This window comes from Clarias gariepinus, chromosome 1, assembly GCF_024256425.1.
Source record: "Clarias gariepinus isolate MV-2021 ecotype Netherlands chromosome 1, CGAR_prim_01v2, whole genome shotgun sequence".
Lineage (NCBI taxonomy): Eukaryota > Metazoa > Chordata > Actinopteri > Siluriformes > Clariidae > Clarias > Clarias gariepinus.
In genome coordinates this window covers 14,622,795-14,645,897 of record NC_071100.1, presented here as the reverse complement: position 1 = coordinate 14,645,897, position 23,103 = coordinate 14,622,795, and the positions used below count along the sequence as shown (strand labels likewise).

Here is a 23,103-nt window from a genome sequence, read left to right as displayed (position 1 = left end):
GAGGCTGCTACATTTCCCCCCCGTAAGCACCCCTTATTCCTCCCTGCAGACCTGCAGTCACAGAGACCGAGAGAGAGTGAAAGAGAGAGAATATCTTGCCTTCCAGCTATGATCGCAATGTCATTTTCTCCCCTCTGTGCTTGCGGCACGGCTCAGAGAGATGGCCGAGATTATAATAACAATATATCAGAATATCGAATAAGATAATCAAGGTCTGAAATGAGACTGTCACCACGGTCTGCCCATGACAGCAGTGGCAGACGATGTGGTGATGACACTTGCCCGAGATGACACCACGTGAGGGGACTTATTTTTAGGAAGCTTGTGAGGAAACCCTGCGTTGTGCCTGCTTGAAAGGTGCAAACAGAAGCCGGATGCATATTGCAGGTACAAGATTCGTTCCTCACGCCGCAGCCAATGCCCCCTCCTCCTTACGGCACCTAACACCCGCTCTTAAATTCTCCTTCATGTTCTTTGGGCTTCGTGTCAACCATTCAGAGTCTGCTGTCGACGTAGGAGTGACTTTGTCTGACCCCGAGAGCGTTAGCAGGGTCACAGTGGAACTCACCGGTTGGCAAAGCCTTCGTTCAGCAGGGGTTCGAACCAATCATCTGCCTCCGCCAAGACACTGGGCCAGGGGGAGCCCCAGTGGCAGCTGGGAAGGGTGGAGTGGCCAGCTGTGGAGCAGCAGGGTGGTGAAATTTGGGGAGGGTCGGGGTTTGTGGAGGACTCAATCTCTCTCTCTCTCTCCCCCTCACTCTTATACACAAACACCTTATCCAGTTAGGATCAGTACCCTTTTAATTTAACATTGATATAAATAGAATTTTCATCTATTGCACACTCACTCAGCACAGTGTCCTAACCAGCCCTACACATTACACATCTACACACACACACTTTCACAGCTTGACTGACCACACATCTGGCATGCCATCTGTATCTTTCCCCTTCTGACGTGACAGGTAGCTCCATCGCATTGGCAAGAGGCGGAAAGGTGCGAACACGTCCCTGTGCTCTCGCCATGCAGCTGGACACATTAGAGAAGCTGCACAAAGCCAGGCTCTTCCTCTCTCTCTTTCAACGGCGCAAACAACTCTATTTAAACCGCCGACCTTACTACCTTAACCTTTTGCCACATACGTGTGTCCACATCTCCAACCGGTACATCTTTGCAAAAAACATACACTATCGGAAGTCGTTTTTTAACGATCTTATTTAATTTTTTTTGGTTTGTCTATAAAACCCATTTTTTCTGCACTTTTAGTCGTGCAGATATTTGATGGGTTTTATAGACAAACAAGCATGCAATATATTGTATTAAATAACTTCTGTATTTTTTTCTGTATTCTACATTTGTATTCTACAAATGCTTTTTTTTTTGTCTGGGAAGATTGTGCCACAGTGGTAAAACTTTTAAACAGGCCACTACTCAAACACACAATCCTACCTAGGGGTAATCTAGCGAATCCACCTTCCTGCATGTTTTTTTGGGATTTGCAAGGAATCCGAACAACATACAAACTCACTCCCCCAAGACAGCAACCCTGAGCCCAGGATCCAACCAGAGACCCTGCAGCTGTGAAGTGGTAATGAAATGCCATGTTTAAATGCAGTTGTGTCCCTTTTAACTTTCTGGGCAACTTTTAAAATTGCAGAGCTTTTCTTCTGGTGAAGATGCACACGTTTTGAGTGCGAGAAAGTCTGTACTTTTCAGAAAGAGTAGAAGCCTTTTCCCAGACTACCAGCTGCACTAGAGAACGATTGACTTTCATTTAATTTCACTCATGTAGACGAAATGGATTTTTGATGACACCATATTGTACCTGCACTTCATGGCAGAGGACACCTTGATCTTGGCACTGCTTTCGGGACGATTCACCGACACATCAGCCTGCCAGACACACCATCATCTCAACCTCAACCCATTACCGACGAGGCTTCTCATCATCCTGATAAGTTTTCTGATTCAAGAGGTTTCACTGATGAGGTTTGCTGTTTCGCATGTCCTTAAAAGATCCATTAGGAAGTCTGGAGCAGCCAAGAAAAGAGCAGATCTTCACAGTAAATTATTATGACCAATGGATAATTTTCTTCAAGCTGTTGTTGTGCGAATTGTGTGCAAGGAATTCCTCGAGCTAGACTTCGTGTTACTGGTGGGAATTCCACCTTGTCGTTTCCCGAGCAAAAATGTAAGTATGTATGCCCCTGTAGTAGTTTATCTATAGGCTCACAAAGCTCTTAAAAAGTAACTGTGTAAAATGCTTTCTCAAGTTACAGTGGGGCAAAAAAAGTATTTAGTCCGCTACCAATTGTGCAAGTTCTCCCACTTAAAAAGATGAGAGAGGCCTGTAATTTTCATTATAGGTATACCTCAACTATAAGAAATGAAAAAATAATAATAAATCCAGAAAATCACTATGTAGAATTTTTAAATAATTAATTGGTAAATTTCTCGGTAAAATAAGTATTTAGTCAACAAGCACAAACTTCTTTAAGAGGCTCCTCTGTCCTGCCCTCATGGCCTGCATTAATGGCATCTGTTTAAACTCGTTATCAGAATAAAAGTCACCTGTCCACAACATCATACAGTCACACTCCAAACTCCACTATGACCAAGACGAAAGAGCTGTCAAAGGACATCAGAAACAAAATTGTAGACCTGCACCAGGCTGAGAAGACTGAATCTGCAATAGGTAAGCAGCTTGGCGTGAAGAAATCAACTGTGGGAGCAATTATTAGGAAATAGAAGACAAACAAGACCTTGATAATCTCCCTCGATCTGGGGCTCCACGCAAGATCTCACCCCATGGGGTCAAAAAGATCACAAGAACTGTGTTTAAAAATCCAAGAACCACATGGGGGGAGCTAGTAAATGACCTGCAGAGAGCTTGGACCAAAGTAACAAAGGCTATCTGTGTAACACACTGCGCCGCCAGGGACTCAAATCCTGAAGTGCCAGACGTGTTCCCCTGCTTAAGCCAGTACATATCCAGCTCTTCGTCTGAAGAGAGCACTTGGCTGATCCAGAAGAGGATTGAGAGAATGTCATATGGTCAGATAGAACTAGAACAAAATAGAACTTTTTGGTAAAAACTCAACTTGTCGTGTTTGGAGGAGAAAGAATGCCGAGTTGCATCCAAAGAACACCATAGTAGGTATAGTGTGAAGCATGGGGGTGAAAGCATCATGCTTTGGGGCTGTTTTTCTGCAAAGGGCCCAGGAGAACTGATCCGTGTAAAGGAAAGAATGAATGGGACCATGTATCGTGAGAATTTGAGTGAAAACCTCCTTCCATCAGCATGGGTATTTACGATGAAACGTGGCTGGGTCTTTCAGCATGACAATGATCCCAAACACAATGCCCGGGCAACGAAGGAGTGGCTTCATGGGAAGCATTTTAAGGTCCTGCAGTGGCCCCAAAACATCACTGCTCTAGAGGAGATCTGCATGGAGAAATGGGCCAAAATACCAGCAACAGTGTGTGAAAACCTTGTGAACCATTGTCAACAAAGTGTACATAAAGTATTGAGATGAAGTTTTGTTATTGACCAAATACCTATTTTCCACCATAATTTGCTAATAAATTCTTTAAAAATCCTACAATGTGATCCTCCCCCCCCGCCCTCATTAAACATGATGAAAATTACAAGCCTCTCTCATCTTTTTAAGTGGGAGAACTTACACAATTGATGGCTGACTAAATACTTTTTTGCCCCACTGTATTTGTAAGACAATACCATAGCTCCATCTCCCAGAATTCAGTCTGCATTTGTTTGATTGTCATCAGTGATCGTGATAAACACCACCAGGCCAGAAAAAAGTCAGTTTCAGAATGGTCAAAATATCGCCTTGATCACAATCAGAGCTCAAACGAATGCTTAGTAAAGCTGCAGCGTTCGACAGGAAAACTCAGAATAAGAGCTTTTTCACATACAATCTGATAAGAACTCTCAGGACTGGGACTAAATAGCTGTGTTATTGTAAGAAAAACACTTAGATGAGACAAACCAGGGAAAAAAAAACTTTAGTTTGTTAGGCAGCATTAAGATTGGACTTAACATGAAAAATGTCATGTGGTCTGATGAGTCCGGATTGACCCTATTCCAGAGCGATGGTGCATTACGGTAAGGAGGGAAGCGGGTGAAGCCATGCATAGTGGCCACTGTACAAGCCACTGGAGTCAGTGTTATCATCTGAGGGTGCTTCAGGTGCTGAGGTAGATTCAGCAACGTTAAGCTGCAATAAAATAAAGCCAGCTGACGACCTGAATGTACTGAATGACCAGGTTATCACATACGGAGAAAAACTCCCAGAGATGGCAATAGAAAGAAACCTAGAGAGAAACCGGTCTCAACAGAAAACCCATGCTCATTTAGGTGATATCAGATAGCAAAGATTGATTAGCAGTCACACTGTGTGTTAGGATGCTGGAAGTTCAGTATAATATGAAATAAAATGATTGTTTTGGCAAATTTCCCACCATGTAAATGACTTTAAGCAATTGCAATCAAGTATAAGCAATTTCCCTTTGGGATTAACAAAGTTTTTTGAATCATTGAATCTGAAAAATTGTTTAGTTAAGTGGAGTCCACTTTCGCTATCGGTGACCCTGGTCCATAACTGTTTGTAGGAATTTCAGTCCTAAACTATTGAGTGACTGCAGTCACAAGCCATCAGAGAACAGCTGTCTGCATCACATCTATGGAGTTTTTTTTTTTTTTTATCTTTTGATGGCATGACCATAACACAAGACTATTTATGAAAGAGTGATTCTGGGAGCATTAGGACTCCCATCCCCCACAAACATAGACAGGCCACCACATAGGGAGCCACAATCAAAGCTAAATAGTTGAATAAAATATTAGAATGGGTGACTATTATTATTATTATTATTATTAATATTATTTTTCAGGCAGCATACGTATATACACATCAGTCATTCCATGTTGGAATGTTTTTAAGGATCAGGTCACATGGTATAAGATGTTGGTATGGGACATTTTAATGAGGACGAGTACAAAAAGGTTTGTACTGAACCAATATTTGTCCATCCCATAACGGCTGCATGACGTTAGTGTCCGTTATTTACCACTTAACGCGTTCAAACCAATTATACCAATGCTGTGTAGAGCACAAAAATATAACTAAACAATAAAAAAAAAGCAGAGAACTAGAAAAATAAAACCCGTATTACAATAATTTATTTCAGCCATTTTGTTCAGTTACAATGATGTACAACTTTTACATTGTCATGGGAAAAAAAAAAAAAAAAAAAAAGAGACAGTCATGGCACATTTGAGTCGCATCATAATACCGAGCACCAAATGATTAATCCTCGTTAGCACAAATATACTTGTACATTCTGATCTCCCATCTCCCATCCCCACCCGAAACAACATTGGAAAAAAAAAAAATGTAAAAAAAAAAAGAAAAGAAAAGAAAAAAAAAGAATGAAAACCATAGACAGGTTCAAGTACCCGTGCTAACTGCGCTGGCTTCATACTTCATCATAGTTCATGCTCAGATTTACACAATAGGATTAAGTAGGAAAAAGATAAAGCTACAACCAGTACAAAAGTGAGCATTCTCAAAATGTGTTTTTAATAGCTTAAGAATAAGTATCTGGTTGTAGCTTTTTAATTAATAAAACCTAAAAAAAAAAAAAAAGAGAAAAAAATTCACATTTTTAGCCTGCTCGAACAAAATTCACAGAAATAAAACTGCGTACAGAGAACCAGAATAAGGGAGAAACACGATCAGAGTCACTGTGACTATTGAATTACGTTGCAACATGCGTTCCTTACTCGCCTTACTGACTGACAGAACGGCTGTAAAAAGCAGTGTGGTGGTTTCGAAAGCAGACTGAATGCAAGCGCAAAAAAAAAAAAAAAGGCTGGATGTTTTTGTTAACCTGCGGAACGAATCGCCTATCACAAACCTGTTTCTGTAACTATATCTATAGATACGCTGATCAAGCACAAACATCTGATCGTTCTGGATCCGTACGAAAGGTTTCTGCCGCTGATTTTAACTCGCCTCCGTGTTCGATTTAAATGCGATTCCTGACCGTGCTCCTATAACTCTTGGGGCTGTTTTTTTTTTCCCTTTCTTTTTCAGTGTATAGCCGAGTCGCTGCACTTAAAAACGAAGTGTTCCCTTGTGGACAATTAACACGTGAACCACCAGAGTAGCAGATGGGTTTAATCAAGGTTCAGCATGGCTGGGAGGAACCGAAGACATTACACTAGAGAAGGAAGGGACAACAATTATTTAAAAAAAAAAAAAGAAAACAAAAGAACTGAAAAGAAAACACCTAATAAAGACAGCGCAAAAAAAAAAAAAAAAAAAAAAAAAGTACAATATTTAGAGCTAAAGTTTCCAAATCCTCAGTACAAAGTAAGCTCTATCTAGAAAGCATAAAATACATTTGTACATTATACAAGTTTGACCTTGACGTGTAAGAAGAATATTCCCTGTGCAAGATCCGTCTCTCTGGGCCGCTCACACACCCCCCTCCCCCCGGTTATTGCTTTAGCTAGATAAACTTTCACGCAATCGAGCGAAGAGATGGTCGCTAACATACTGCAGCAGGATACTACCTCATCCATGCTGCAGGATATCAAAATCCCGCCCACTTTTTTCTTTTTTTTTTTTTTCAAAACAGGAAAATTAAATAAGGCCGCTCTGATTTGTTTTTTTATTTATTTTCCTTTTAAGGCTTCGCTGCTTTCGGAAAAGGGGGCGTAAAAAGCAAAAAGGTGTCATTTTCGGCAATAAGTGTTAAAAGCTTAAACAGCTTGCTGTGTGATCTGTTAAAGCAGGAAGTGGCTGAAAGGAAAAGAAATAAAGAGAAAAAAAAAAAGTTTGGCCCGATCACAGCCTTGTGAAAAACATGCACGGTCCAGGGTTCAGCCAGCGCCTGCTTGTTTTCTATATGCGTGCGTGTGTGTGTGTGTGTGTGTGAGAGAGAGAGAGAAAGAAGCTGAGGAGGGATCCATCTCTTCGTAATTTAGAAAAGGGGAGTGGGAGTCTCAGAGAGGCGCAGCCCTTCCGCAGGTCCAGAAAGACGTGAAGCGCAACGCGGACGCTCGGACAGGAAGAAGAAGAGCGCCTCTCGTTTACTGCTGGTAGTTGCCATATTGAGCCTGAGGATGATGAAAAACAAAAGCATGAATGTATGTTTTTCCACTTGGCCTTCCATGTCGGCCTTCCTGCTTCAAAAGGCTTTGTGTTGGCTGTTAATTAAAAACATCATATACTGTACATGTATACACAAAGGGGCACAAGAAAAACGTATATACACCTTAACAGCTGTTATCGCTGGCCTTTTTAAAAACTTGAATTGAATAACGGCACCAATGCGTTATATTACGTTTCCTCTGAAGATGTCAGTAGTCGCACGGTCATTGATGTTACCATGTAACACACGCAATTTTTATGCATACATGTTGCTGTTTGACTGGTGAGTCATGGTAAGATAAATATTACAGTATGACTGAGGTACACAGTGATAACTAAAAGAAAAAATAATCATGACCAACTAACATTAAGCACTGCTAATAATACCGGTAGTCCCCAACTTATAAAGGAGTTTGTAAGTCAGATTTGTTCTTAAGTCTGACAAAGTGAGTCTTATACGCCTCCGACACGAATATACAACGTAAATCAAATCAATCCACTTGGGCAAATCTCCGTCCCCTTTCCCCACACCGCAAAACTATAACCGCGACTAAGGAAACACGCTTTTAGATCATGAAGGGAATCCTGTACACCATTTTTTCCTTAGAGCTGTTTTCCACGGTAATGGACTGAATTATGTTTTGTTGAGGATTTTCCGAAATTAGGATTATTCACCATCAGAACAGCTTTACAGGACAGAGATTTCCCATTATCGTGCACCCAGACTGATTCATTGAAACCAGTGAGGCTAACTCATTTCTACTGCACACAAACACACACTCACTCATCTTCTATACGGCTTTATCCTGTATTCACGGTCAAGGGGACCTGGAGCCTATCCCAGGAGGCTTAGGGCACAAGGCAGGGTACACCCTGGACAGGGTTCCAATCCATCGCAGGGTCCCACACACAAATACATACAATACGACAGACTTTAGACATTTTACGTTCACATACACTGAAAATAATGCATATAATTTAAAATATTGCTATCTGGTGCACTGCAGTGTCTATTTTCTGCACAATGCACATGAGCTACTTCAGCGATTTATTCGCAGAACCGCAGTCTGTTTGTATTAGCGGAAATTCGCAACTCAAATGTTTGTAAGTCGGGGACTAGCTGTATTATCCTTAAGCAACAGTTCAAGTAATTTCTTCCCATTGTAGATGTTTCAAATTTCTATGCTTTCTGTGTACATGCATTAAAACAAGTGACATCTAAATTGAGATGAACGGAGCGCTGAAAGAATTCCTCTTACATGCTCCTGATGTATGATTGTTCTGTGTTTGCACATTTTGACACGAGAGGTGGAAGAAAAAACAACAAAAATGACCATGGACTTCTGATTAAATGTGTTCAGAGGAAAATAACGCTTTGACTTTTGGAGAATAAATCCTTAATCTCAGTTCGTCATGCTGGACAGTTCATGCCTGTAATCTACAACATGCCCACAAAAAGGCAAACTACAAGCAACATGAGTGACTTGTTAGTGTGGATGCAGGATTAGTCAGAATACCTTCAGTAAAGACAGGTAAAAACATTAGTACAGTGTTTATTTATAACATACCCTTTTGTTACCCGACCCCCCCTCCCCTCAATACCGTAAAAATCTAGGCTGTCTGTGCTATATATATAAGCTAATGTACTAGCAATATAAGAAACATCTTTTAACCCTTATTTGTATTTTCTCCCCAACTAAATGACATTTACAAAATCAAATGTAAAAAAAAAGTTGTAAACTATTGTTGGATGTTTCTGCACCAAGTTAGTGTGAGAAGCACAACTGAAAAGTAGTTTAGCCACTAATTCACAGATTTCACCATTACTGAATTATTTTTTTTTCTTTTTTTTGTGGAAGACCCCCCCTCCCCCCCAACCTTGATGATTGTTGGATTTTCTTAAGACTTCTTAGCACATTAATGTTTATGTTGGAATTTTTTTTAAAAAGTAATGATTCTCTCATTGGACACCAAAAAAAAAGAACTAATCAAGAGTTTTAGGATAATGATTATTAAATTAAAAAAAATAATAACTAAAAAAAAAACATTAAATTGACTAATTAGAAGAAAACAAGCAAAGAAACAAATAAACAAATGTTAGTTGCAGCCTTAGTTATAAAAAAAGAAAACCTTTTTTTTTTTTTTTTTTTTTACTTGGGCTGTTTTGGATATCTCTCTGAAATAATTATCTGATTAATTGAAAAGAATGATGATAATAGTAATAAATTTACACCAAACGAACAGTTAACTGCAGCCCTTAATGACTTCACGTCTTACTTAGAGAGATTTGCAGGACACCGTTCTCTAGAAATTGCAGGAAAGCTGAGGCAGTAACAGGGAGAAATGCACCGCGATCTCGATTATAAAAAGGTCAGTGGTGTAATAACTGTCAGCTTCTACGGCCTGAATAACCGTGAAAGTCCGAGAGCTCAAACTGACCATGTATAACACACTGCAGCTTACGTAATTGTAAAAAGCTTTAGCAAGAGAAGAACCAAATTTAAGACCAAAACACATGCAAAGAGAGAAAGAAAGGAAAAAAAAATTATGTAAAAAAAAAAAAAAAAAGTTTCTTTAATTTAAATGCATTAGAAAATGAAATGGCACACCTATGCTTCTTAATAAAGGTTTTGTGAAGGTTTGGTCAAATTCCCTTGAACTGTTTTAAAGTGACAAGACTAACAACAAAGTAAACCCACAAAAAAAAAAACTAATGAATAAAATAAAATGTATTAAATTACAGCGGGACCTCGGCATACGAATTTAATCCATTCTAAAGTTGAGTTTGTATTTGGAGAGCGAAAGGGAAATAATGTACATGCAGATTATCCATTTAAGCCACAAAACGTTAGTAATATGACCAATCTCCAAGATGATAATCATATTTTTGCATTTAGAAATAATTTAGAAAAGACACGTAAACTGATAAAAAAAAAAAAAAAACTAAAAGTGGCTCAGTTTTCTTCTTGCTACCGTCCTTGCTAACTTTCGAGACCCATGGTGCCGTCGTCACTAAATCTTGCACAAAATGCAAAAAAAATTAATTAAAGTGTTCTCTCACACGCCGCTTGCCTTTCCACTGACGCAAAGTTTTTTCCGTTAAGACTCTGTCACATGTACATGACAGCACAGTGAAATTCTTTCTTAACATTTCCCAGTGTAACTGGGGTCAGAGCGCAGGGTCAGCATTGATACAGCGCCCCCTTGCTTAAGGGCAGCAACCGGGTGGAGCTGGAGACTGCTGATCTTCCCATCAATAACTCAGTGTCTTAGCTCTCTGAGACACCATTGCTCCCTTATTAGCTCGGTTGCTCGGACGTATGCCGAGAATGCTTCGCACATCGACGCAAATTTCCTGTATTAATTTTATTTCATACGCTGAAAATTCACAAGGCGGGGCGTTCGTATGCCGAGGTATCACTGGATCTTAAAAGCCTTCATTTGTATGTGATTTTAATTCATTTCTTGTCTTTTAAGAAATTTATTTATATTAATATAATGTTCTCTAATGGTTACCATGGATATGGCACAATTTTTCAGATTTAATGATCTTTGTAAGTGTCCTTGCTTACTTAATCTCAAACATGAGACTTTATAAAAAAAAATCTTTTTTTAAAAGCCAGTTTGAAAGACTAAGAATAAGATAATTAAGAATAAGAGAGAAAAAAAAAAAACAGTCTTAAAGTGTTTAGTTCCAACCATTTTCTTTTGTATTTACTGTATTTTTTGGTGTTTTCTTTCTTTCTGGGTAAAAATTCATGATTAGGCTACTATACTAATAATATTAACAATAAACAAACTCCTCTGGTCACAAGCTGGGTGCAAGTGTCACACTGGAGACAAGTTAAACGTGTAGGGACCTGAGCATTATTTCGACCCCTGATTACAACAACAATAACAAAAAAACAATAAAAAAAAAAAAAAAAAACACAAGATCGAACATAAAAGTAAAAAAATTAAGATAAGAAGATATACAAGGCTAGGATTTGGAAAAAAAAAGGCTGGATCTGGCGACTCTTCACGGCAGCAGTTACCTTTGCTTCTTAAACATCTAGTCAGGGGTTGAAATACTCGGCCCGTTATTTCCTCATGTGCCCCTGAATGTTCAAACATAGAGATATGAAAGGAACAGAGTGGCCCCCTCGCCAAGGGCCACAGAGAAACACAGGAATAACAGAGGCAACAAGAGGAACCAGCTGAGGAGCTGCTCGCGCTCAGCGGCTTTTATTTTATTTTTTATTTTTTTTTAAAACACTACACTTTGTGATTCACATGCGCCCTTTTCACTTATTTATTTATACACTTCTGAGAGAACGTCCCACTTCAGCCCAGTCTAGATCAGTTTTAGAAAGACAGATAAATCTCTAAAAAAATAATAAAAAATAAAATAAATTAATAAAATAAATTAATAAACAAACAGATAAATAAATAAAAACAACAACAGATTTCTGCTTTATACTTGACGTACACTTTTGAAGTAAGGTTGCAGCCTACCTGGACGTCAATAATAACTGAGCTGAAGGGCTCCCAGTCACAATCCCACAATCTCCCTACAAACACTTCTACCTCATTGTGTTGTTTTTTTTTTCCCCCTCTCTTGCTGACTTACCTGGTCATAACCGTATGAGCGCTGCGGCTGGCCTTGTGGAGGACCAGGCTGAGGTGGTCTGTACGCTCCGTACTGCTGCCCTTGACCTTGGGGGTAATTAGGGTACTGTCCAGGACCACCTTGAGAAGGCCCTATGAGACAGGAAAAAAAAAAGAAGAAAAAAAAGTCAGGACGCATCCGAGACACGCGTACGAGCCCACGTCTCGGGTTATTAAAAAGTTACCAAGCAGCACGAGCTCTTTCCCCCCACCGAACGTACATTCTGTACGTCTCTCTGACAAAGTTCTGTATGAAAGGGCGGACGTTTGAGTGTCGAATCAAACGCGACGCCACCGCAGAGCAAATCAATCGGGTTTGGCACCGGCTCAGAGAAGGAGGAGTAGGAGTAGGATGAAGGCCGTCTCCGGACTCGACAGCGTATAATAATGATGGTGGCAGACCCGCAAGAAGCGAGCTGCCCTGCTAATGTGGCCCGACATCAAGGAGTCCATAAAGCTTCGTTTTAAAAAAAAAAGAAAAGAAAAAAAAACAGGCTCATTAAGAGTGACGTGGGCCGGCCGAGCGCTCGGCCATTACGCGGCGTGCTGGGCTCGCTCGGACTCCGTTAGCTCAAAACGAGCCCACGCAGGATCATTAGGTGCACTGGCCCATCTTAACCTTGTGGGCGCTTGAAAGAGTGTCTTCCAGATGGTGCCCACAGCTTCGCGATGTGTACGTGCGCGCGGGAGCGTTTGTGTGTGTGTGTGTGTGTGTGTGTGTGTGAGAGAGATTCTCCACCAGCTCATTATTAAGACGTGAGAAGCCTTGAGCCCAGGCAGAGCGTTCAGGAGGGATGAGCTGACAGGATGTGAGGAGGGGAAAGTGGGGTAGGGGAGGACGAAGCGTTCCCAAAATCTCACTCGTCTTTTTTTTTTTTTTTTTTTTTTAAACGGGAACCTGGTCACCTTTCTGTCTTGTCTTGTCTGTATACACGGCAAACACATGAAGTTGCACACAAACTATTTTAACACTGCTACGGCCAGACACGCTCACATTTTTATCCTGGCAAGTCTAGCAACCAGAAAGAAAAAAACAAAACGAAAAAATGTAAATCAGAAATGTACCTAAAATGAGACGGCTATTTTCAGATGCATGTGATGTAATCACAATAAGCAGACCAGAGTTTTTCTACTGGCTCACTAGCTAAGCGTCCTTTCCCTTTTCTGTTTTTTTTTTTTAACCTTTTGACAAATCAGGTAACCAAGGTGCACCTCGCGGACATTTTTGGTGTAAACAAACCCAGAAAGCTTTAGGTTTTGTGCCTCGGGGATCTCACCATAGCCTTGCTGCTGGCCCGGGTAGCCCTGCTGTGCGGGGTACTGCTGCTGTGCGGGGTAGCCCTGGGGCTGAGGGGGGCCTTGCTGATAGGCTTCCTGCTGCTGACTGTACTGAGAGTTTCCTACACACCAGATAGAAAGAGAGAGAAGGAGAGAGAGAAGGAGAGATATGATTATTGGAAAAAATGTACACCTTAAATAATACATAACCTTTAAAACCATACATAAGCGTCTTCAAGAATCCATCATCTTCGGGAAAAACATTTTCTCAAAACCATCATCTGAGGATCTGTTCTAGTTCATCATTTTATATATTATTTTTTTAATGCATTAATAATTATTACTACTACTACTATATGAACTTTTTAATTATTTTTTATTTTATATATCCGCATATTCAAAATGATCACAGATGACTTAACACGTTACCAATCGTGGCAGTTTTCTGAACGGCCACCAGATGGCACTCTCACATCATTACTCAGTCTATGTGCACCATCATAAAAAGTGCATTAGTACAACTTTAAGCAACACCGCAGTCATTACAGCATCTGGCACGATGCTCCAATATACAATACTCCAAGTCCTTTGGACTCAATCAAGCTATTTTCAATTTATTTAAGGAAAGCACATTAAATGGAAAAAATAATAACCTTGAAAGATAAAGAGAAACCAATGGACAAAAACATGACAGTCAAGCAGAGAGCGTTTCTGAGATACATAATCTGTTCAAAATGACAGTCAGGAGGCGTCCGAGTAGGAATGACTCTTGTAGAAAGATAAAAAAAATAATAATAATAAATTTTAATAAAATGAGTTGTCTTTACCCTCAGGTGCTCCCTGGCCCCCGTGGCTGTACTGTTCGCCGTAGTAATCCTCCTGGCCAGGGTACTGCTGCGGCGGCCCTGAAAACAAAACAAAAAGAAACAAAAAAAAAAGAAAACATTTTTTTTGATGCACTCATCATATCCAATATTGTTAACAGTAGGAGTAAAAATAAATAAATAAATAAATAAATAAATAAATAAAATGTGTCTGTGCATATAAACATTCCCTAAAATCTTTTCCTTTTAGATTTAATTTTAATCTGTGATGAGATCTGACGACCCTAACTCACCTTGGCTTGGTGCCATCTCTAGTGTTAATTAAAAAAAAGAGCTATGCAATGATTTTATTTATAATAATAATAATAATAATAATAATAATAATATTAATAATAATAATACAGTATCCACGTCAGAAGCGAGTAAAGAAGCTGACCCTGCTGAGGTGGTCTGTAAGGAGGCATGGGCCTCTGTCCAATCACATGGTTGCCCTGTCCCATCATGCCCATGGGGTTCTGCTGTCCCTGGTAGTGCTGCCCGCCGCCACCAGGGGGCATGTTGTACTGCTGTGATGGAGGCTGCTGGTGCATCATAGGACCTGAAGACAAAAATGCAGCGTTCAGGCACTAAATTAACAAAGAGCATTTTTCACAGGCGTAGAATGTTAAAAAAAAGTCCAGAGGTCCAGCAACAATGTCTAGACTGTTCAAATGTCTATGCGATTCCCTTCAATATTAATTCATAATACATAAACAATCGCACACAGATGAAACCTAAAAGATTTTCATTCTGGACTTCCAAGCGAGCAGCACACTGCTACCTGATGTGAATTGATCTGTCCACCCTTGGAATGGTGAAATGATTAGTTAGGGCAGTCTGGGTCAGAGCGTTCGGTACCTTGGTTGGGCTGCAGGTTCATGCTGGGTCTGGGACCGTAGCTGCCCATCGGCTGGCCCTGGCTCATGTTCATCTGGCCCTGGCTGCTAAGGCCCTGGGAGGAGGGAACGGCGTGGTTGTAGGCGCCCATGGAGCCGTGGCTGCTCGGAGGCATGTTCATGGTGCCGCTCGGCATGCTGGGAGGCTGGTTGGGCCCTGGGCCCTGCATGGGCATGTGGTTTGGTCCTGAAAAGGAAACACATGCCTTGTTAACTCGATGCTCTTTTGAGTAACAGCTGATTAAAAGCTTTAATTCATCACAACCTGTCGGCACGATATCCTGCAATTAGTCGTGGTTCAGAGTTCGCTGATTTTTACTTAGAACCCAACTAATAACTGTTCATGGAAACCGCTGCAATTTATTTTTCATGCGTTTTAACGCTAAACTATTACCAACAATATAATTTACTAATTTTGCAACTAAATGTTACCATTCTATTCCAATGTTTATATTCTAGCACTGTGGGAGACACAGCAGTACAGTCCTGTACAGTATACGGGTTTACCTTTACACTTCAGAGCATATTTAGGGTTTAAACCATAAAAATAGGCATGTTTACATCCAAAACACGCAGGTTTTCACAATTCTCTGGGGACGTAACCCCCACGTACATGGGAGAGGACTGTATTGCAAAGATTAGTGTCCATATTGTTAGACTTGTTTACTTACCAGGCATCTGGCCGTTCATCTGGTTCTGCATGTGTGGGCCAGAGGGCGGGCCGTCCGTGGGCATGGTGTGGCCGTGGGGGGGCTGTGGGGGCGCACCGCTCTGATTCATGCCTCCTGACATGCCCATGTTCTGTGTAGGGGGCTGTGAAGAGCAAAGCGAAGTTAAACCTTTAACTCGCTCACTTCTAGACACGGCCTTGTCTAAACCATCAACTACTCACAGTCAGAAATTAAACACAGTTACCAGTTATGTTTTTACCAGCTGAAAGTCTTAATATTCTCGACACATCATAAAAACAAAACTCATCCAGTTGTTACACAACTTTTCTATCGTCTTTCACTACACAGAGACGCGCAGAACACTACCTCGACACATCCTCGCAAAACGATTTCCCGGATTGAAACCTATGCCAAGTGAAAAGCATGAGCATGACGGACACCAATTAATAGTTTCTTATACAGTAAATACAGTCTGTAATAACACATAGGTCTGTACTAAGGACAGGTTTTGTCTAATGCATGTTTAAAATTAGGGAAAGACTTATTGCTCTTCTGCCTTGAAGCTTATTTTAACCAATTATGTTTGGCGTGACACATCGTGCTTCCGGATTTGGCATAGGTTGCAATCCGGGAAATCGTTTTGCGAGGATGTGTCGAGGTAGTGTTCTGCGCGTCTCTGTGTAGTGAAAGACGATAGAAAAGTTGTTTACTGCAAGCCGCCAGTAAACACCAACGAAGAAGAAGCGCTTACGTCACCCACAAAGCGGAAGGAGACGCAAACAGTTAGCGGTGTATTGATTTGATGGAGCGTTCTGTTGCGGGCTGCAAAATGGAAAGGAGCGATAAAATTATCAGCGAACCAAGAGAAAAAAACAGCAAGAGAAAACGACAAAAAATATCAGTAAAGGCTTATGTTATGCCTGAGCTATAGATTTTGAAACTTTTAGTTTTGAAAGTTTAGTTGCACAACTTAGTGTTTTTTTTATAATTATTTATTTTAATGTGCCTTAGTCTTTTTGATACTTAGTCATTTGAAATAGTTTTTTTTTTTTTTTAGTTTTTGCATCTAAGAAAAGCCTTTAAAATAATAATGTATGACACTGTAATGCACTTAATTCATCTCAGTCAACGTTAAGCTATTCCTTGTATCGTGAATAATGACAATGTTTATTTTTGATAAAATGCTGTATGCATTTAAAAAATAAAAGTAGATTTTTTTCCAAAAAGAAAAACAATTAATCTTTGTTTCTCTTACATATTTTACATTTCTGTTTAATTAAGCAAAAGTAAATTTTATCCGATTACTCGATTAATCAATTGAATTTCTGGTAGAATACTCGATTACTAAAATCTTCGATAGCTACAGCCCTACTCTATATTCAAAGGCATTTCTGCCATTATAGACTGGGCAAGTCCAACATCATGCTCATGTGCATAAAGTCAGCTCCAAAGTGTGTAACGGTTGGAGTGAAGAAGCCAAAGAGCCCTGACCTCAACCAGAACCGACACCTTTGAGACCGACTCAAACTGGAGCTTCCTCTTCCTCCTTTAACATCGGTACCTGATCTCACTAACGGACACGGATCTTCTTTAGCCAGGCTCAGAAAACTGATGCGGAGACTTCGTAGAAGTCATGGAGCTTAATGCAATAGGAAAGGAGGATGAGATCGTCCCAATGTAATGTTCAACAGGCACATACAGATGTCCCGCAAAACGGTATACTTCAGACAGTGTTGGGAAGACGATCTTAGAGGTGCTTGGGTTATACATATAATGCACACAATGCAAACTGGTATCACTTCTGTGAAAAAAAAAAATAATAAAACACACACTAGCGCGCGATACTTACAGCCGGGAGGAGCGACTGCATGTTCTGGTTGGAGTCTGCTATCGTGGCCAAGTAGACCAAATTTCTGTGAAGCATCTGCTGGTAACTGTAAGATAAACAGAACAGAAGGACATGGACCTAAACTGTGAGCAAGTGCGAAAAAAAAAAAAAAACCTCCTGAGTCATGTTAAATAAAAACTGTTAAAACAGGAATTTGTTTCAAACAAAGCCGAAACCCGAGTTTTCCCAGGTCATGGGTGAGATTTACACACGCTCCCTTTGCGTCAAAGATTTTTAAAGCATGTTTTTAAACATGATGGCAGAAGTGCGATGCTCTGGAACACGAACACACATACATCTGCGTAATGACGAGACACTTCCTCCTTGAGTTAACATTGAGACGGTTCTCAGACCCTTACTTCCACTGAAAGGAACTGTTCATGCTTTAGCATACCAAGACAATTTTTTTATTATTTTTTTTTTTTTTACAATTTCATGCTCCCAACTTAATGGGAACAGTTTGGGGACGACCCCTTCCTGTTCCAACATGACCACATCGGTGTCTGACCTCACAAATGTGCTTCTGGAAGAATTCTCATTGTCAAACATTTCCATAAACTCACTCCTAAACCTTGTGGAACAGAAGCTGTTATAGCTGCAAAGGGGGCGGGGCCAACAGGATATTAAAGCCTATCAATTAAGAATCGGATGTTACTCAAGTTCACATGCATGTGAAGGCTGGTGAGACAATACTTTTGGCTGTATGTGGTGTACAGTATATATAAATAATTAGCTGTGAGATGACTGAAGGAACTTACTGTGAACATTCTGCTGTTTTCCCTTTGCTCTGGAAATCCATGATGCACTGAATCAGCTGATTATTTTCATCCAGTAGCTGATAACAAGAGAATAGACACAAACACACATTATTCTCTTCAGCTCAACACTCAGATTTAAATGAAATTTCATAACACAGCGTTGCTGAATACTCATTCATTTTCTCAAACGATTATGACTGTAAGGCAAATTGTTGCTCTACAGAAAAGCTCCTGTTCTAATATATTATCGTTTTTGTAGAAACATCACTACGTTACCACTCCAGACTTGTTTTTTTATCCTTTCATTTTCCCTGAGATAACACTAATTTAACTATTTTGTTTCTAAGTAACAAGACAAAAAGAAATTTATTTGCTATTAACCTAAAGACACAGAGCGAGCAGGATTAGCAGCTGGTTAAGTGTTTGATTTGTAATCACAAGCTTTCCTCGTCCGAGCTGCCACTATCGGGTCATTAGGCAAAGTCCTTCACCGTGACCTGCTCAGATACAATCTGGCAACCCGTCCCCATAAAGGGTGGGGAGTATTTGCTGCCTGATAAAAAAATCCTTTACCCTCTTACCCTAATTTTAAGAGTACATGACAAATGCTGGTGAGGAACCGACAGTTAATAGATGCGATAACAGGAAACTGTTTCGTGAAAACTTCACACTATTAAAATTTTGGTAGAAAAAGGGTGATGTTCAAGTCAGTTGTGAAGCTGTTAAATAAGGATTAAGGTTTAAATCTTTTGAGGTTATGACAACTTTAAGGGGTTGAGATCTTAAAATTGTTACAAAAAAATAAAAAATAAAATTGTGATAATTACAGAATTGCAATGTTTTATTTTCTATCAGATGGTGGATTCAACTACAGTCAAGAATTTACACACCGTTCTCCAAAAGGCATAATTAGTCACACGACTAGGGCTCATTATAGTATTTTGATCAGAAACGGTTAAAAAGAAAAAGACGCAAAGATACGGTAACAAGTTGTCCAACAAAAGACGTGAAGCGGAACACCATTTATTCAAAGTACCCAAGTGTTTTTCACGCCTTTTGCATCAATTTGGACAAATTACCCTAATCTCTAGCATTACTTCCGGTTTCGTGTCGTAAATCGTGCTTGATTGTTTTACATCAGAAAAAAAAGCAATGTGTCGCATTTATTTTAGCACGCCTTACTTCATAAACATTATTCTTTGTAGGTTGTTAGTCTTTCGACTGTTCCCAATAATTGGTTGCTATAGCGCACCATCTGAACCTTAAAACAACCTGGTACAGGTTTTTTTTGCCGGATGCCCTTCTTGACGCAACCCTCCCATTTTATCTGGGTGGCTGGAGTGTGGGCACTAAGGTAAGAATCAAACCTGGGCTTTCCTCATAGCAAGCAAGAAATCTACCACTGAGCCACCCATGCTCATGGCTCGTTTCATGTATTATATTGTTTAGGAATTAAAACTTATATTGTTTAGGAATGTCCGCCAACATGAAGGTAAATGTAATCCTAAACATTAAAAAGAATTACGTACTAGATGAACTAAAAAGAGTTTATAAAAATAGTTATAAGGTTAAAGCTAAAGAGCAGCTTTAATGTAATCAGTGATATTATTTCAGGTTGAAACCAATGTACACGCCAATGTCTGCCTTTTTTTCTTTACAGCAGAACTTATACTTATAGGCAAAAGTCTAACTTATTGATACAAAGAAATTCAATTTTGTAAGGTTGAGCATCTTATGAACTTGTTTACAAGTTAAGTTGTACTTCTTTCATTGTCAGCCAAATACACTTTCTGTTCGATAATCAGAGCGTGAATCACAGATGAGAAATTGAAAAAGGAGATTGAAATAAGACGAAGTTTTATCCTAAAAAGACTCCAGCGCGTCAACATTCACTTAGACCATTTCAGAGGTTAAAAATATGAACTAATCCCAGTAAAAATATTCAGTTCAGCTTTTCTAATTAATATCTATTGGAGCAGGTGTTTGTTTACATTGAGAAAGCAGGTTATAAGTATCTTATTTTAAAATAGATTTTTAAATCCAGCACATAACTGTTCATAATATCGCCGTTACTCAGGATTTTGATTTCACGTATGGTGCAGGTTAACCTTCAGACAGATATCTAAGAATGACAGAAGATTCAGTAAATTCTGTCCAGACAGTTTTGCATGATGCAGTGACGATCTATATACAGAGAGGCAGACAGTTTTCTCTGAGACACTTTTCGGGTCCTTTAATGTATTTATTTAAAGAAAAGATTGTTTAATAAATGAAAAAAAAGAAAAACTGCTGGCAAATCTGTGTAAATTATTATGACATAAATCCAAAGAGAAAAAGAGTATTAATTAAGTGAAATTAAGATGTTTATTTAAACCTAAATTAAATTATTTTATATAATATATTTTTATATCTGTATATCTTTTCATTATATCAATTTGTGCCCTAAATAAGGCAACATGTCTCAGGGCAACAAGTAAACTATCCATCATTAACTGCTGACTTCCTTTATTCCTATTTAAAAATGTTAAATTTAATTCTACAAATTTACCTAATTACCTCAAGTCTGAGTAAATAAAATTCAAATAATAATAATATTAATAATAATGACAGTTAATTTCCAGCTATTTATAAGCATTAACCTGACCAACTGGCTAACAAAGAAAGCAACGGCTAACATTAATTGCAGTCAGTTATAGAGCTGGGGGGAGGCAGGCTGTGTCCCAAACCCCGTTCTGTTTCCTCAATATTGCTGCACTAACAAGGAGAGAACTGAACAGGTTCCACGCCTTAGCTAGGGCACTAGCAAGTAACTAACGTGGAATTTGAAATACGGCCCAGGCCTTCAAACGAGTCGATTATGGCGGCGAGGAAAGCGTTAAGAATGACGTTTATACAAAGCACTTAATATATTAATAAAAAATATATAAAGGTTACCCATGATACCTTTTAAATATATATATATATTTATAGCTTAACCGCGTTTCATGACTAAAATTAAGCCAAAATTGTTATGCTATTGTTACGCTACCAAGCTAAGCTAGCTAACAGACATCGTTTTTATTATCGCTGCGCTTCCCCCCAAAAAACACACACAATTACCTTCTGGATACCCGCGGGTGTTATATCACCCTTTCCGCGTTGTCTATGAGGCGCGAAAGCCACCGACATGCTGAAGTTTTCCACACTTTATAAATTAGGCTGAGGGATTTTAAAAGAAAAAGAAAAAATAAAACCCTTAGCTACAGCATACACAACCACATACAGCTCGCGCTAACCAAATCCAGCGCAGACTGGGGCGGAGCGTACCACTGAGGCGCTGTTTAGGTGGGAACGTCCACGGGTTGAGTCAGGGTTTGTGTCATAATGGCGTTTTCTGGTCACGTAACTGATTACAATGGTTATGAAAAAACTTGTAAGGTTATACTTATTTATAAGATGAACACATTTTCTATTTTAAATAAGCGTGTTTCTCTGTGAGTGTCATCTCCCTCCCCCCCTTCGGCGTGAAGAAATGGTTCAGTCCTCTAAACCAATCTCAGGCAGGCCGCGAGGAATTTCAGTTACACGCAGATGCGCACGCGTTTAACAAGGTTTTTATGTTATAATCGCAGGATATGATCAATGCCCTTATCGTGAATACGTTTAATACGTTGTTATTAAACATTTTAAGCAGTCACAGTGCGGTAGTGAGCGCTGTATAGCTGCACGTTTCCCCCCTGGTCGTTAGGAAGTCATGCCCCCTCTGGATTAGACGTGTTGTTGAGTTTGAATGGCATTTTGAAGATGGCGGGAGTTTAATCATGTGGTCTGAGTGTTAAGAACCCAGCAGGCTGCGAGGGAGGGCAGATAACTTCTACTCAGGGATTAAACATCATGCAGCTTTTAATAATCACTCAAGAGTGTTGTGTTTGAAACAAGAAAATAAACCAAGATGAATTAATCTGATTTGTTTGTTCTTATGTTTCCCTGTAAATCTGTTCCACATCCATTTTATTTCACCATTGGATCTTTTATAAGGAAAACATTAAAGGTAATTCACATTTAAGGTTAATAACATAAAAACACAGTAAATGTGCTCATATCGAAAGTAGGCGTCACGGTGGTGTGGTCCGTGCTTGGAGGGCCCAAAGACATGCAGATTAGACTAAAATGGCATTTGCAAAGTGCCCATAATGTGTGAAAGAGTGTGTATGTGCACACATGAAAGCGTATTTCCAAACCAAATACAGTGTATCCGGAAAGTATTCACAGCGCATCACTTTTTCCCCATTTTCTTATGTCACAGCCTTATTCTAAAATGGATTTAATTCATTTTTTTCTTAGAATTCTACATACAACACCCCATAATGACAACATGAAAAAAAAAAACATTGAGAAAGCACATAAAGCACAAAGTCCCTTCTCCCCCGATCGCTCAGTTTAGATGGCCGGCCAGCTCTAGGAAGAGTCCTGGTGGTTTCGAACTTCTTCCACTTATGGATGATGGAGGCCATTGTTCATTGGAATCAAAAGCAGCAGAAATCTTTCTGTAACCTTCTGTGAATACTTTCCGAATGCACTGTATTACCTCATGATTACCTGGTGATTTTCCAGATTACCTGATGCTTTGTCACATGAATAAAGCAGTAACCTAGCAACTGATGTCTTCTGTTCTGCCGATTATTGTCATGTGCAGTATGTTAAGGCAGATTTCGTAACTTATTCAAAAGAGAAACAAGCGTGTGAAAATGGATGAAGGATGGTAATAAGGATATTATTATTGCAAAAGTTTACTAACGAAATATACAGTACTGTGCGTTATCCTCCATAAAATAATGTGCAGGTACTGTTAACTAATACTGACATTACAAGCTTTCTAATTAGTTTTGGGGTTGAATCCCAAGTAGTGTAAAATGGAAAGCCAGTGCACTATGTAGAGTA

The 23,103-nt window shown here is 39.5% G+C and overlaps 1 protein-coding gene across 2 annotated transcripts; it reads right to left on the bottom strand.

Annotated features, from left to right (window-relative positions):
* Nucleotides 1-6,956: 6,956 nt before the first annotated feature.
* Nucleotides 6,957-21,455, bottom strand: ss18 (SS18 subunit of BAF chromatin remodeling complex). 2 transcript variants are annotated; one of them, XM_053500261.1, is made up of 11 exons: nt 21,283-21,455; nt 18,184-18,260; nt 17,387-17,471; nt 15,538-15,679; nt 14,829-15,053; nt 14,368-14,529; nt 13,935-14,012; nt 13,107-13,229; nt 11,792-11,922; nt 11,217-11,279; nt 6,957-7,148 (listed from the first exon to the last, which is right to left on the bottom strand). In XM_053500261.1, the coding sequence occupies exons 1-10, from the start codon at nt 21,349-21,351 to the stop codon at nt 11,262-11,264; spliced, it is 1,110 nt and encodes a 369-aa protein (XP_053356236.1). In that variant the 5' UTR covers nt 21,352-21,455; the 3' UTR covers nt 6,957-7,148; nt 11,217-11,261. The 2 variants fall into 2 exon arrangements, with proteins under 2 accessions (XP_053356236.1, XP_053356227.1); XM_053500252.1 differs by lacking the exon at nt 11,217-11,279.
* Between the last annotated feature and the right edge of the window lie 1,648 nt (nt 21,456-23,103).

Coding starts and splice junctions, on each gene's coding strand:
- ss18 (XM_053500252.1), bottom strand. CDS start 21,351: ATGTCGGTGGCTTTCGCGCCTCATAGACAACGCGGAAAGGGTGATATA. Junction 17,472..18,183: donor AAAACAGCAGAATGTTCACA/GTAAGTTCCTTC, acceptor TTTATCTTACAG/TTACCAGCAGATGCTTCACA. Junction 15,680..17,386: donor TGCAGTCGCTCCTCCCGGCT/GTAAGTATCGCG, acceptor TGCTCTTCACAG/CCCCCTACACAGAACATGGG.